The 17,028-nt window shown below is 29.5% G+C and overlaps 2 protein-coding genes across 4 annotated transcripts; both read left to right on the plus strand.

Annotated features, from left to right (window-relative positions):
• The first annotated feature begins 1,104 nt into the window (after window positions 1-1,104).
• On the plus strand, window positions 1,105-6,380 carry LOC101503557 (U11/U12 small nuclear ribonucleoprotein 59 kDa protein). 2 transcript variants are annotated; one of them, XM_004507299.4, is made up of 9 exons: window positions 1,105-1,271; window positions 2,741-2,944; window positions 3,318-3,660; window positions 3,764-3,847; window positions 4,417-4,482; window positions 4,746-4,818; window positions 5,279-5,664; window positions 5,779-5,819; window positions 5,933-6,380. In XM_004507299.4, exons 2-9 carry the CDS (start codon window positions 2,775-2,777, stop codon window positions 6,009-6,011), a joined length of 1,242 nt encoding a protein of 413 aa, XP_004507356.1. In that variant the 5' UTR covers window positions 1,105-1,271; window positions 2,741-2,774; the 3' UTR covers window positions 6,012-6,380. The 2 variants fall into 2 exon arrangements, with proteins under 2 accessions (XP_004507356.1, XP_004507357.1); XM_004507300.4 differs by having other exon boundaries at window positions 1,132-1,271; window positions 2,730-2,944.
• A 5,656-nt stretch (window positions 6,381-12,036) lies between these two features.
• Window positions 12,037-16,997, plus strand: LOC101499198 (protein NLP9-like). Of its 2 annotated transcripts, none has more exons than XM_012717760.3 (6): window positions 12,037-12,444; window positions 12,739-13,806; window positions 14,184-14,228; window positions 14,310-15,044; window positions 15,405-15,528; window positions 15,610-16,997. In XM_012717760.3, exons 2-6 carry the CDS (start codon window positions 12,868-12,870, stop codon window positions 16,581-16,583), a joined length of 2,817 nt encoding a protein of 938 aa, XP_012573214.1. In that variant the 5' UTR covers window positions 12,037-12,444; window positions 12,739-12,867; the 3' UTR covers window positions 16,584-16,997. The 2 variants fall into 2 exon arrangements, with proteins under 2 accessions (XP_012573214.1, XP_012573215.1); XM_012717761.3 differs by having other exon boundaries at window positions 12,753-13,806.
• Window positions 16,998-17,028: the final 31 nt, after the last annotated feature.

The raw sequence follows: 17,028 nt of genomic DNA on the forward strand, positions 1-17,028 counted from the left end.
AATTGTTAGAAAAAATTTTAATGATCGAACGTTATTATAACATTTGTTGAGAGTGTGACAACTACTAAAATATACTATTTATAAAAGATGAAGAAATAAAATGAATAAAAATAAAAGATTAAAATAAATATTAGATAAAAGATAAATGATCAAAATTATATTTAAGTCAATAATATTTAAACAAAAATTTACTAAATGCGCATATATATATATATATATATATATTTTGATGTAAGTTTTGAACTAGTAAAATATTTGATTTTATACTTAGAAAAATATAGAGAACCCGAATTTACAATAATAAATATTATTTGATTCAATCTGAATTAGTCTGAAACACTATTAGTTGCGTTAACTGACAATAAAATAGACATTGAATGTACTTTTGTTAAAAAATGTCTAGTTCACTTAAAAAATATTTTGATAAATATGTATGATTACAATATATACATTATACAAACATTAAATCTATCCTTGAATCTTTTATAATTTATTATCTATATTATAAATAAATAAAAACGCACATAATAGAAATATTTAAATAATATAACATTTACAATAATTTTTTTTCTCGAAAAACTTAAATAATTATTTAATAATAAATTAAAACTACATTTCCGACATCTTAAAATTTATCTAAAATAATTTAATTATCATAATAAAATTTGAAATAATTTTGATAACAATTAATTGTTTTAAGGCTTAATTTCAGTTTTGGTCCCCCTATTTTAGTTGAATCGCGAAAGTAGTCCCTCCATTTGGTTTCTCCCCAGTTTTGGTCCCCCAAACAGAATTTTGATCCAAAATTTGATGAAATTTTATTTTTTAAAATCGTACTACACCATTTATGATCATAGATTTCAAGTACAATTGTTGTAAATGAAATCTTGAGGCAAGATGTGACTTAAATAAATGCAAAAAAGATAAAATTTTATCAAATTTTGAACTAAAATTCTGTTTAGGGGACCAAAACTGGGGATAAACAAAATAGGAGGACTACTTTCATGATTCAGCTAAAATAGGAGGACCAAAACTGCAATTAAGCCTTGTTTTAATAATAGTTGCATATTTTATACTAGTATCAATGATCGGTTGAATTTTTGCAGTTATTTTTGGTTTTGTTTCTGTTTTTCCACTCACTTCTGTCGTCTCTTACTATTCTCACCCAAAACTCCAAAACCATCCTCAATTTGCCATCACTCAATACCACCGACCTTCCACCTCCGGCTACTCGGCACCGTCCTTCCTTCTTTCGTAATCATTTAGTTCTGGTTCGTTTCTATTCATCCCTACCAAGTTTTTTCTCTTATTTATTCTTCTTTTTGTTGTTTCAATGATTGTTTTGATTTTTATTTTGACCATTTTAGTTTAGTTTTTATTGTTGTTTTGGTATGTTGTTTCATTGCATTATTGTTCTTCTATTATGTTGATTTTTTTTCAAACGTCGTACCTATTTTGTGAAGGAGGAGAAGGGAATTTTTTCAAAAATTGTGAGTTGATTTTTTTCTCTTATTTGAGATTGATTTTTCATGTGGTTTTTGCACTGTAGCCTTGAAATCGTGACTTGCAAATGATTTTTTAAGGACTATTGATTATAATGAATAAATTATTAATGTTTTTGCAAGAAAAAATATAATGATCACGGGGTTTCATTTTCATAGTTCGTTTAGGGCACCAAATATCTTAGGACCGGCCCTGACCAAGAGTATCTTTATCTTTATTTCCATGGATATTCTATAAAATTTTGATGACTAAGTTCATATTAGAGACAGTTTGTAACGACTCATTGCTTTAATTTCAAGCTTTTGATGCATGGTTAGTGCAGTTTAAGATAAAGTTGCCTCATTTCTAGCCCTTTACTAGTGATTTTTGGATACTTCACACATTATTCACGTTTGGTGAATCCAGACTTTAAAAATAAGTTTGCATTTGTGCCACTGATGAAAGTTTTGTATTTTTCTTCCCTTATTTTACTTCCTGATATTTATCATCTAGAGAAAAGAAAGGAACATATGTGTATATTGTGATTGCTTAAATGCAGATTATGATTTTTTTTTTTAAACTAAAAATTTATTAAATAGAAAAAGAAAACAATTAGGGGAACATAATAAAACCTAACCCAAGAAAGAAAAAAGTGTCAGAAAAGTTGATCAAATCGTGCAGGTTTTCTGCCCCTTCGGCAGAAATTATATAATATAGCGTTCTTTTGCATATTCTTTTTCCTTGTCTTAGAAATCACCTCCGTAAAAGGCTCTTCACTAGTTTTGAACCATTTAATTAAAACTATTTCAGAACTTTAAGAAACTAGTTTTGAACTTGTCCAATGAACCAGATTTTCAACGTATGTAAACCAGTTCAACACCAAAATTTGGTTCAATAGACAGGAGCAGTTTGGTTCAGTTCTTACCAAGGATCAGTTTGGTTCTATTGATTACAAAACAGGTCAGGTTGAAAAATCGTAACATGTTGGACTAAACCAAAAAACTGGTTCTTTTTGGTTTTCATCCCTAACCACAACCAGTCAACATAAAAAAATACTGTTCTGTATCACAAATATTTTAAATTTAATGTCAAGCTATACCCTTTTCCACCGGTAATTTCATTTAATTTATGATTTTAGGTTTTAAATTTTATGTCAAGCTATACCTTATTTTGACTTTTTTTCTGCAAATCAATTGTATTTATTCTCTGTTAGTTAGTGCTATTGACTCTTGTTCTTACTCTTGTAGTTTGTTTTTAGGGATACCTGAAATACACTGTACATAGCGCTATCAATGAACCCAGTTCCTTTTCAATCTGCACTGCCGCCACAACCACTTCTTGAACCTATGCAGTTTCCAACATTACCAGCTGAACCACCGAATTCGAGTTCCTTTTGGGAGAACAGAAATGTGTGTGATCGGCTCAGGGAATTGCAAGATACTCTCAATCTTGCAAAGAGAATGTATGCTGTTCTTATTTCAACTTAGTGAATGTTTTTTGTTTTAACCGTAATCTTTCCACACAAAAAATGTTTTTCAGCTAAATGCTCTCTCTGTTAAATTATCATTTGAAAAATATGAGTAAATTTATGTGTGTTTCTTGTGAGATCACACCTTCTATTTATAATGATGTTGCAACAATTACATTCAATGTCTAGGAAGTTGTGTTGACTAGGACTACTAACAGTTAACCTAGGATGTTGCACAAGTAAAGAATAATAAAAACATACAATGAATTTTAACATGATTAAAAGATTTTCTCAGCACAAGTAAGCTAATATAAATACCAATTTTCTTTGGTACATGCTATTTGACAGTTTGATGTATTTTTTGCAGGCAAAAGGAACTAGAACTGTTAAAGACGATCAAAGAAAGTGAAGGGTCTTTAGAAGATATAACTGCTGGCTCAAACGAAACTTATCTTTTTAGTTTTCTGAAGTGTGTAGAGGACAGAAGCGTTAGTGTAGAAAACCAAGAAGCATTGGCTGTTGAAGCAGCAAATTCTTTAATGTTAAAACTAAGAGCTCAGCTGGAGCCATTCAGATATGTTGCGGATGAAGTGAGTCCATGGGAAGAAAAATCAGCGGTGGCTAGGTTTACTAATAAAGTGCATAAGTCTAAACGGAATAAACTCCGGAGAAAGAAAAAAAGGAAGCATACTGCGGAAATGCTTGCAAAGGTTGTTTTTCCTTGCCTTGTTTTTGAGACTTTTTGTTTCCTCTTTATTGTAGCTGTTGGTTAAAACTGAAAGTTTTGTTTGGTTGCTATGTTAAAAACTCTAGGAGCGTGATCAATTTGACCAAATTGACCGAGAAGCTGATGAATGGAGGGATAGGGAAATTGCCAAGGAAATTGCAAGTAGCAAGGTATTAATTTTATTTTACTAACTATGCCTGTATTATATTGACTGAAATTGATAATTGTTTTTTGCGAAAGACTAGCTGAAAGATCATCTCAACATTTTAAATTTTAATCCAATAAAAAAAGGTTTCCAAGTTCAGATATACTGTCTCGAACACTTTTTAACAATTGGTGCTTAAATAAACTTGATTGATGAGTCAATTATGCTAAACTTCTCATTGTTTATTATTCTCATTATTTTATCATCATCTGACCTAATTATATGGCACTCTTTTTATTTGATTACTGTGGATACGCCTATATGATTCGTGATAAAGAGTGGAGCTAGTTGAAAGGGTTCAGTTAACTATAATTCCAATAACACATTTCTACGTATTGCTTCAAATTACTTGATGTGCCCATTTTCATATTTATTTCAAACTTTTTGCCACTTTTTTCCCTATTTTCTCCTTACGGATAAATGGGGAAGGGTAGTGCTGATTCATCATGTTTAGGATTTTTTTACAGACATATTAGCAATTAAATTAATTTGCAATACAAGTCTTTGTAATGACTGAAGCATGTCTATTTGCAGGTCACAAAGATGAAAGAAATTGCTAAGCTTAAAGCCAAAGAAGAGAAGAAGAAACTAGAGTCTGAGGTAGATTTTGTACAAATGACCGGTAAATCATTTATTTTTTATGGTTTCAGACTTTCAGTCAACTCTTAAGAACTCTGCCATGCATTCTATTCTATCTACCATATGAAGATATCTTCGTATTTATTAACCTAAATTATGCGAGTTGTTTTGCACACCTTTTTTCCTTACTATACATTATTTTAGCTGGTATCACTCACAACATTTTAATTTTTAACATATTGGGTATCAATTGATGTGATTCTCTTGCATTGTGTATATCACAGCTTGAGTTGCTCTTGGTGGTGGAGAAACTTCAAGAATTACGCTCCATACGGATACAAAAGATGAAAAAACAAGGTATTTATACAAGAAAATCACTCTACTAGTAGTTAGTTGTGTTGCAATTATATAGTATATTATTTACTCGAATTATTATCTGTTTGATTGGTTTTGTTTTCTCTTCCCTTGTTGCCACATATATCTATTGAACTTCTAATAATTTGTTACCTTAAATTTGTAATCCTGACTCCTGAATGCAGATTTATGCTTGATCACATTTGTGATGTGCATGTTTGAGTTCAAGCTCCAATGTTTGGCATTTTGATTCTATCTGAATAACTATTCATATTATAAACATATCACGAGAAGTGTTTTTGGAAAATTTTGTAATTATCAATTGGAAACCATACTTTTTTAATTTGGTACTATAATAGGATGTGGTTTCACTTGAGTATGCAGAAGTTTATAATATTCATATATGTAAAATTTAATAATTTTTTATGATTGAAGTGATTATGGTTCTTTATAAATTATGCAGGCCATTTTCTCCCAGAGGAGGATGACAAGTTTCTTGAGAGAGTTCAGGCTGCAGCGGAAGAAGAAGAGCGTGAAGCTTTGGCTGCAGCTGAAACAGATGCTGCTAAAGATGCAATTGCAACTGCTGAGGAATCCAGGAAAGCTATTAAGAACCAAGAGAAACTTTCAAAAGGAAGTAATACTGAAAGTGAAATTAAGGAGAACAACGAGCAAATAGTTCATGGTGGAACAGAAGAGGGATTTGTTGCAACTGATGAGAAGAAACCTAGTGAAATAGCATCCGAAGGACAGAACTATGGAGGAGCTTATGATCCTTTGGCAAATTTGCCTATTGAGTTTTATCATTATTATCATGGAAGCAACAATGACATGGGCACATTGATCCAGGTAACTTTAAAAATTCAAACATTAAATTCTACTTTTGGTATCCTTAACATGTGTTCTAAGAACACATGTTAGCATGAGGTATATTATTCTTAACTGCCGATTAATCTCATGCAGGTTAGAAGAGAATGGGATGCCTATATCCAGCCTGGAGGAAGGTAAGAAATAAAATAAAATGAAGCTTTTTTACTTTTGATTACATGAAAATAAAATATATTTGAGTATCTTATTAGAGTTTTTGTAATTCCCTGCCCCTTCCAACTTTGTGCAGTCGCATACCAGTGCGCTGGGTTCAGCCTCCTCCTCCAGCCAATGAGATATGGGCATCTTACTTGGTTAGGTCTAAATGATTAGCTTGTAAAACCATCATCAGTGCACAAAGATTTCTTCTGAACATGTTTTGAAGGTTTGAACGGTGTTCCTAGCAAGCCCAAGTTTGAATGATATTCCTGCCAAGCCCGACACTAATACAACGACAACAACTTTATCCTACTAAGTATGGTCGATTTGGTTAGCTACATGGATCACCATGTCATAATATCCGAAACTCATAATCATCATGTCTTTTGAGGTTGACAATCATAATTGTTGAATGTGCTGGGTAATGAAAGAAAATACTTTTGGAAAATTATAACACTAGAGATTTACAATTAAATGAGAGTTGTACAAGTCTTTTATTTCTGCTTCATAATAATAGTGATTGAAGTGATTTTAAATTATTTTTAAGTTGTCATAATTAAGTTCCTCCATCCCTTTTCATTTATTTAAAATTCTCAAGTTCTCATAAAAGAGTTATACACCGTTAATGCATTAAAAATTATCTCTTGAAAGTTTTTATAATTTGAATTGATTAAATTATTTTAAACAATATTTCACTTAAAATTTACCAATTAAAATTCAAATTTAACTAACAATATAAATTTCTGAACTTTTTTCTCTTGAAATCCTAATCTTGGATTCTACCAAGCTCTTTAAAATGATCAATTTTTACTTTTAAATCTTTGATATTATTTAATACTACATCTCAAGGATTTAGGCTAAAATTTGATAATAGGGCCATATTTGATTTTTTTTTTAGAAGTGAGATTGTAATGATTTTTGCTTTCTCTATTTATCTCACCATCGTATCTTTTCTTTTTCTTTGAAATTTCCATTTCTTCATTACTCATGCCAACGAGTCTCTTTTGTCTTCACTCTATTTCGTGATTTTTTGGCTTGACAATGGATGGCTTAGTGATGATTGGGTGAAAATCTAGAAACATTGGAGGGAAATAAATAATGATTTGTAAAACAAAATACATAAATGATGGTGGCGTTCTTAAAAATCTAAATGGAGTGATGGATTGAAATGTGTATTTATTTTATATTATCAGAGGTGTTAAAATAACATCAATATTTCATGGCTTACTGGTATTGTCATGCCTCCTATTTTAGTTAAAAGTCGTTTCTTCACCAAATTGGTGTGAATTTTAAAAAAAATGTTGAGTCTTCAAGTTTCACCTGTTTAGACCGAGTTATGTCGCTTCATATTAGTTTGAGTGCATCACTTATTCGATAGATCACTCAGTTCGACTGATTGATTCAGTTTAATTTTTAAAACATCTAAAAAAGATTGAGTTTAAACTCACGAAACTAACATAACCACTCATATATAATATTTGTCTTTCTCTCTCTCTTTATATATATGTATAAACAATCTCGTTTACTGAAAATTCAATTTAAGTCGATTGTTATTTTATTAAAATGAGGGAGAAGTTAACATGAAACATTGAATTTACTTCGTAATACTCGTTCTAACTCATGCCACTAGCTACATTTTGTGGAGATATGGTTAATTTATTCTCACTCTTTATGTCTTGTTCACTTGAATAATAAAGATGGTGTAATTTGTAGTTTATATGTGAATACTGCGATTGACCACCACTGATTGTGGACTAATATTTAAAAATCTTCAAAATATTTAACAACAAATAGCGAGTGATGAAGCTTGAAAAAAAATTGATTAGATGGCAAAAATGAAATTAACCGATACATAAATATATTAAAAAATAAATAAAAGAAAAACGAAAAAACAAAGAAACTAGACCTTTAAAGAGGCATTTGCAAGCATAGTAGAGGAAAGAAATAGAGAGATCTATGAACAATGACCGGTTCCACGTCATTTGCTCCTATTTTTTCTAGTATATCCACACTTGGGTTTCTTTCTCAAAGAATATGGTGTAAGGTAATTTTCTAATCTTTAACAAAAAAGTCCCAAATAGCCACCAAAATATTGACATAATGATGACATCTAATAGAAATATCTATACTTACATTAGATGAGGGACACTGAACCTCATGCGTTGGACGAGGATTATGTGAAAGATTTGTTGAACTATTCACTTATAAAAAATAAAAAAAAGCTAACCATTGCGATAAGGTGTAAATTATCCATATATCTTATATAATTATCTGTTTTAAAATATAAATAAAAATAAATTAAAAAAATTGATATATTTATTCTAAATTGTGTAATATCTCAAAATTGTTTTAAAAAAGTTATACCATTTTTTTTTTTAAAAAAGTCTACGAAAAATATCATATTTGAATCTTGAATTTTTATTTTAAAGCAAATTAACCTTGTTGTTAGAGACATCAAATTCGTTTTTTTTTTAATTATATAGGAACTTAATCCTAGACTTACAAATTTGAAATTACATGCATAAACTCATAAAATATTCAAAACAAAAATTCTCATGACATGAGGAGAAAATGACATAAAATAGTTTAAAATCAGGATATATGCAACTCATGCTTTTTCGCTTTAGTAAATCAGTAATTATATATGCTCACGTCTGGAATTTAACATTACGTACAAGTTTTCACATTGCCAAAATATTGTACTATTATTAATATTAAAAATAAATTTACTTAAAGTGACATTTGATATCTATTTCAATTAAAATAGGATTAAATAATTTTTTAGTCTCTATAAAATATTACTATTTAATTTTTAATTTTTATAAAAAAAATCATCAAATTTTAGTCTTTTAAAATTTTTTATTTTTTGTCTCTAATTTTAAATCAATTATTATATATTTTTCGAATTTTTAAATAATTTTTAACAATAATATTTAAAACATGTTTAACCTTCTCCTTACAAAAAAAAAAATTAACAAAAGATAAATAAATTATGAATTTTTAAGCTTTTAACACTTAAAAATTTATATTTAATTTATCTCTTACTAATTTTATTAGAGAAATTTATTATAATTTTATAAATATTACATACAAAAAATCATCCAAATAAATTATACAAAAATTGGTTTAGAATCAAAGATAAAAAATGAAAACGAAAATTTCAAAGAAATAAAAGTTGACGAAATTTTTCATAAAATAAAAATAAAATAGTAAAATTTTATAAGAATTAAAAATTTATTTAATCCATAAAAATATTGTGAACACCAGACATACAAAAATGAGAATGTTATTTTAAAAGGTTAATAGAATAATAGTTCATATAGAATTTTTTATAAAAAAAGAAAATATTAATAGCTTTTTAATTGAGGTTCAACATGAGACTTAAGAGAAATATCAACAACACCTTTATGTACACTCTAACATTTTTTTTATTGAACTTAAGTGTGGATTCTACTAAATTATGTGGTCCTATATAAATCGAGTGAAACTCATATATGAATGAAATACCATCTGTACATGAAATGGATTGGAAAAAAAATGTGATATATCAGTTCAAAAACAAAGACTGCGATGTTAATATTTTTTATTTAATTATGAGTCCAATTGCTATAAAAAAATAATTTATATATTTAATGATTGAAATATATTTTAAAGATGTTTAAAAAAGGTAATTTGTTGTGTTTGTGTGTCATACGAAAAATTATTATTTTTCTAAATAAATCAGATACAAAAGTGATTTTATCTTTTTTAAAAGAAACTACTAGAAACAAATATTTTATTTGAAGTAGTTTTTAAAGTTTGTTTAGATTCTCATTATTTATGAAATATATTATAACATAAATCACATTTATAAAATTTACATCAATCAAAATTAAATTAATATGCTAATCTCGAAAAATATAATAATTTCACCAATGTAACATGTCACAAGTTACCAACTAATTTGAGAATATATGTAAATGTAGACTACAATTGATTGTATGCAAGCAAACGAATCCCAAAATCTTCTCAAATCATTTAATGAGATGCTATTTGATGGTTAATGATTAAAATTAAATGTCAAAAACGTGTTTTTTTTTTTTATTATATATATCTTATAAGAACATCTATATTAATTTTAGAGATTTCTTGTTAAAGTAGATTTTAAAGGTCAAAAATGCTAAAAGAAATACTCGTAGAGTATTTATTAAGAAGTCATCGTATTAGTAATAAGAGTTAAAGTCACCTTTTTTAGAGTACGAGTCAACTATTTATCACTGAATCAATTTTATTGGTCAATAGTGAGTTATTAAAAATAGTTATTATATCAAAAATGAAGTTTAACTAATAAAAAAGAGTGTATTAAAAAGTATATTCTTAATTAACACTCTATTTCTAATTAACATTATTCTTAAAAAATTATTGTTGAACCTATTAGACGACAATTTAATTTAATTGTTAAACTGTAATTTCTGCTTTAATCTATTAGACTGGAAATTCTATAAATATTTAATTCACACCCGATGTCAATTTTTTTTTTCTTAAACAAAAATTTAGGGTGAAAGAATTGTGCTACATTATCAAATCTTCAAAAGACTTGTCTTTTTACCACAAGACCAAACTATTGTATTTAGATTCAAACTTTATTTGAAACTAAAAGTGCAATTTTAAAGAGATTAAAAACAATTGTTAAGGGGCTAAAATTGCATATTTTAAATTATAACTAGACCAAAATTGTAAAAATTAAAAATAAAAGATCAAAATTCTAGATTGACTGTAACAGGTAAACATTTAAGTTAATATAATTTAATTTGTATATATTACCAATTTTCAATTAGATTCTCTTTTTTTTGTTTTACGGCTATACTTAGAATACAATTGCAAAGTATGTTTACGTAATAATATGATGAATTCTAATTAGATGTCTTTATAAAATTAAAGTTATAGTAACATTAAGTTCCTATTAAAAAAATAAAAGATTGATTTAAATTTATTTTTAACTTTTTTATTGTTATCGATTTTCAATTTTATTCCTCTCATTTCTAAATTCAAAAATATTTATAGTCTTAATTTTAAAATTTTCTAAAAAATTCTTACCACGGAAATCAAAACTTATTTTTCTCATACATAAAATTGAATAATAAGTTGACAAGTCACCGACTTTATATAATAATTTATTTGTGTATTAAATTATATTATTTTATTTTTTACATCATTTACGTATGTCTAACTTAAAACAAAAAAATATATATAAAATATGCTAAAAAAATATATTTTCAAAGAATATGCATTGTTATATCAGTCAACAATTTGTCGCATCATTATTCAACTTGATAAATTAGCACAAAAAACATTACATCCAATCCTTTGAAAATTTATAAAATTTTAAAAATTAGGAGGCTGCATTTTTAGATTTAGAAATTAGAAAACTAAAGCTGTAAATCAAGGAAAAATGGGATGGAGAAATTTAAAAAGTGATAAAGTGGTAGAATATTCGAACACTTTAAACAACCGATGAAAAATATTCGATAATTAATTATTGGATAAAGAGATTTTGATTGAATGAATTAATAGAACTCAGCTTATGTACTCAACAGATTCCCCGACAAATATCGATAATTCCTAAAACGCCGAATATTTCTATTTTTATGAAAATGAAATTAATTAAAATCAAACAATATTAACGTAATAAATATATGACGATAATGTACGGATGGTAAAACACAAGCACAAGGAGACAGCTTTAAGGTTATAATAATAAAGATTAAAAAAAAGCATATCATTCCCACCATCAAATCATTATCAAATCATCCACATCAACATCCTTAATGTGTCACTAGAATAAGGAAAAACAACAATAAACATTCAAATATTTTATCGACATTTAAAGTGAAAAAGAAATAAAGAGAATAATATATTTAATGTAATAGAAAGAAAAAAAATAAAGAAAAGAGATACTAAATAAATATATAAAAATTATGAGTGTGTCCGTACCATTATTTCAAAAATAATTCTACGCTTACTTTATTTTATTTATAAAATATCATTGTCTAGCCACTAGATTCTATTAGAATCCAGGTGGTTTGGAACTTCCATTTCAATGTATATTAATTAATTAACACATATTTGAAAGCCACATTAATTAATACATTTTTTATTTAATTTAAATATATGTTATATTATTGTGTCCACTTATTATAAAGGGTGATAAGATAATTATTAAGGTTAACACTAAAAGGTGAGGCTATGGTGTGGCGGGTCGACCATGATAATAACTTTCTATTTTTAGCAACCGGTTTATGTGAAAGTGCCGTACACAAATCCCACTTTCATTCTTAATATCTTTCTTTTTATAGAAACTTTCTAACTTTTTTGTCTTTACTTTAGATAATTTTGAGGTCGGTGCTTCTTAGGTTGTAGTTGTAGGAGCAACACAATTCCTACTTTTTCCTTTTGTTAAGGTTCTGTGAAAATCTTTAATTTTGTTGATTCTCAAGTTTGGTGCAATACAACAACTGGGACTTAAAAAAAAGATTATTGATAGAGTTTGAAAATCTTTGATTTTTATGGTACATTGTTTCAGTGAAGGAACTTGCTATATGGAGCTCGGGTTGAAGCTTTCAGGTTTTTGTTAAACTTAATTTATTTATTTATTTATTTTTTAAAATTTGTTTGTTAATAAACTTAATTTCTCACCTTAACTTTCTTTGAAAAAAATGTTATGTGAATTGTTAGATTCATAATGTTCTATTTTAGAATTCAGTGTGAATTTAATTTTTCTTTTCTAGTTGAGGGGTTGAGATTTTCATTTTTTTCTGTGACCAAAATATTCTTTTTCATTCACAAGGTTAAATCTAGTGTGTTTGATTTTATTTTCCATAAATTTTTGCGCTATGTTGAGAGTGTGCATATATACAGTGTTTATTTTGCAGGACTTCTGGATGCTGGAAATTTGGCAAGGAATTTTTCGTACAAATTTTTTTGCAAAGGGTCTCTAACATTGGTTGAATTTCAATTTCAATTTCAATTTTTCTTTCCAACCTAATAATGGAAGACCAATTTTCCTCTACGGAGAAAGGAATTGGCTTTTGGACACCATTGGATGTTGGAATGAAAAGTTCAACAACTTCAGAGGATATGTTTAACAACATCTCTGAGCTTATGAACTTTGATACTTATGCTGGTTGGTGCAATGGTTCATCATCAGTGAATGATCATGATCATAGTTTGGTTCATGAGTTTTCATCATTTGCATCAATACCATATTCACCACATGATGGATTGAATTTAGTGGAACACATTAATGGTCCATTCTTTATGACAGAAATTGGTGGTGGAAATTACAATGATATGGATAACTCCACTAGTTATGGTGGAAATTACCAACTTGAATTCTTAGATACTAATAATTCAAATGAAACAAATAATTCAGATTCACAGCAAGGACAAAATGGTTCATTTCAGTTACTTAATAGTAATAACTCATCAGATATGTGCAATTACTTGATACCCAAGTCACCTAGTTGGTCACTTGATGAAAGAATGATGAGTGCTTTGTCCTTCTTTAAGGAATCAGCTGGTGAGGGCATATTAGCACAAGTTTGGGTACCTGTTAAGTATGGTGATGAATTCATCTTAACCACAAGTGATCAACCATATTTACTAGACCAAAAGCTTGCAGGGTACCGCGAAGTGTCGAGGTTGTTTACGTTTTCTGCAGAAATGAAAATGGGGTCTTGTCCTGGTCTTCCCGGTCGCGTGTTTATCTCGCATGTTCCTGAATGGACCTCTAATGTTGGTTACTACCATAAATCTGAGTATTTGAGATTAGAGCATGCGATTAGTCACGACGTTCGCGGATCGATTGCTCTTCCTATATCTGACATGCTCTCTGAAGTTTCATGTAGTGCTGTACTAGAACTTGTCACTACAAAGGAAAAGCTTAATTTTGACAAAGAGTTAGAATTTGTTTCTCATGCACTTCAGGTTGGTTTTTCTTTTGAAACTTCCAGCATATATACTTCAATGTTTCTTTGTTTTCATATGTCACTGATTCATATGTTATGTGTGTGTGTGTGTTTTTGGCATATCTGTATTATTCTTATCTTCATTAGATACTTGGATTAGATGTCTTATTACAAGGTTATCACATAACCCATAGGTACCTGGATCGAACCGGACTCTGATACCAACTTGAGAATTAAGTTTTTTATTGAAAAGTTTGAGAGATTAGCTCTCAGCTTGATATTATGGTTGTAATTTTCAATTACTAATAAAGTAACCTTTTTATGTTTAAGATGTTTCCAAATTGTTTTATAATTAAATGCAGTAATGATAAATCTATTTTCCATGACTTTTTGCAGCGTGTGAATTTAAGGACTATTATGCCTCCAAGACTTCTTCCTCAGGTATTTTCTGATTCATGAAATTCTGATATGTGTTTTATTATCTGAATTTGAAAGTTCTTAAGAGATCCTTTTTTTATGCAGTGTGTATCAATTAACAAAAGAGCTGCTTTAACAGAGATAATTGATGTGTTAAGAGCTGTTTGTCATGCACATAGATTGCCGCTAGCATTGACATGGATTCCATGTTGTTATAGCGAAGGAAAAGGAGAAGAATCCGAGAGAATCCGAATTAAAGAAGGCCATACAAGTTCGGATGAAAAATGTGTACTATGTATTGAAGAATCAGCTTGCTATATAAATGATAAAATGGTAGGAGGATTTGTTCATGCATGTGCTGATCATCATCTTGAGGAAGGACAAGGTATATCAGGAAAAGCTCTACAATCAAATCATCCATTCTTCTATACCGATGTGAAGGCTTATGATGTTAGCGAATATCCACTTGTTCATCACGCACGAAAATATAGCTTGAATGCTGCAGTTGCAATTAGGCTAAGGAGTACATATACTAATGATGACGATTATGTATTAGAATTCTTTCTTCCTATCAATATGACAGGAAGTTCAGAACAACAACTGTTATTAGACAATCTCTCAGATACTATGAGGAGAATTTGTAAAAGTTTGAGGACAGTTTCAGAAGCTGAACTAAGAGGGATACAAGGTTCCCAAGATGGGTTTCAAAAGGAAAATGTCTCAGGTTTTTTTTCATTGTCTAGGGGAAACTCTCAGATAGCATTTACAACTGGTGACCAAGATTTATTTCAGATGTCATTGAATGCAACTAACCTAAAAAATATTCAAGGTCATTGTCAGGTATATTTTGAATGGATCTTCTATTCTTTCACCCTTTTAGAATTTAATATGAAATGACTCTTCCGTTTTAGAAAGCATTTGTCTCAAGCAATGTTGCTAAATAGCAGCGCTATAGTGCTATAACATAGCAGAATTTGAACAAATTGCTATTGTTTTAAGATATGCAATGTAGTATAAAATATTGTCATATCGCGGCTATAGCCGCACTATAGCACTGTTGTATGGTGGAATTTGAAAAATCCATTATTTTCCGCGATTGACAACACTGGTTTTAGGTTATTATGACTACACTTCATTTGTTGTGATTTTTAATGTCTATTGGAGCCATGTTGTTGAACATTGTAATGATTTTTCTTATAGGCAACAAATGCACCGAGAAAGCAGATTGAGAAAAAGAGAAGTGCAGTAGAGAAAAATGTTAGCTTGAGTGTTCTCCAACAATACTTTTCTGGTAGTCTGAAAGATGCTGCAAAAAGAATTGGAGGTGAGACACCATTAACATCTCTGAAAAATCTCCTTATTAACAAAGACCAAATTGTTCTTAACATTCATATTCTATAAACAGTATGTCCAACAACTCTGAAGAGGATATGCAGACAACATGGAATTTCAAGATGGCCGTCGCGCAAGATAAATAAAGTGAACCGATCGTTGAAGAAGATACAAACTGTTCTTGATTCTGTCCAAGGAGTTGAAGGAGTTCTGAAGTTTGATCCTCACACTGGTGGATTTGTAGCAGGAGGATCAATCATTCAACAAATTGGTTCACATAAAAGTCTCATGTTCCCAGAGAATTTTTTCGCTCAAGACCTCGCGCCCGCGCCTATAACAACTCGGGAACCAATCTCAGTAACTCCACCACCTTGTGAGAATTCAGCCATTAAGTTGGAGGATGGATTGAAGAAAGAAAATGCTTCTTCTGTTGATTGTATTCAAGATTCAACATCAATAACCATGCATGATGAACCATGTCAAACATCGTGGATTTGGACAAAGACTCAAGATTGTCCTAAACAAACATCTATAGGTTCTGTTTTTGAAAAACAAGATGATCAATGTGGGTTGAACAAGACTAGTTCATTCTCATTGATTGAACATGAACTTGGTGGGGACGAAAATAACCAACCTACTTCTTCAAGCATGACAGATTCATCCAATGCCTCTGGATCAATGGTTCGTCGAAGCTCATCAGGCTCTCAACAAAGCTTTGAGAATCGAAAGCGTTCGAAAATGAAATCAGTTTGTGTTGATAGTGAGTCGAAATTTGCTGTCAAAGCTAACTATAAAGGAGATACTATTCGATTCAAGTTTGATCCCTCTGTAGGTTGTTTTCGACTATATGAAGAAGTTACAACAAGGTTCAAATTACAAAATGGTTCATTTACACTCAAATATCTAGATGATGAGGAGGAATGGGTGATGTTGGTGAATGATTCTGATTTGAAGGAATGTGTGGAAATTTTGAGTGATGTTGGCACACATTGTGTGAAGTTACTTGTTCGTGATATACATGGAAGTATAGTAACTAGTAACAGTTGATTTGATTCTACTCAGATATCTCATCATATATTATTATGTAATGAAGCATGGCTTCAATGATACAGTTGAAGTATTGCTTCAACAATATTTTGTTAGTTGATCGCATCAGATTCTAAAACCATGCAAGGCGGAAGAATTTTTTTTTCACAAGGAATCTATGATAGATGCAAAATTTCATTTCTAGTGAAGATGTTGCATGTGTTTTCATTGTGTTAAATGTTTATTGTAGTTTTCCAAAGATAGGTTGGAGTAAGGTCAAGCTCTTTAGGGTGGATGTTTTTAGAAGATAGAACGATTTTCATATGTAATCACTATTAATAAGAGTGTGCGAGCACACGCCCACACATATATAACTCTCGAGTCCTGTGGAATGTAGAGTGTAAACAATCTCTATAGATTTGAGTCTTTTGCTTTTGTTCTCCATCCTTTTTTACTAACTTCCATA

Source organism: Cicer arietinum, chromosome 6, assembly GCF_000331145.2.
Source record: "Cicer arietinum cultivar CDC Frontier isolate Library 1 chromosome 6, Cicar.CDCFrontier_v2.0, whole genome shotgun sequence".
Taxonomy (NCBI): domain Eukaryota; kingdom Viridiplantae; phylum Streptophyta; class Magnoliopsida; order Fabales; family Fabaceae; genus Cicer; species Cicer arietinum.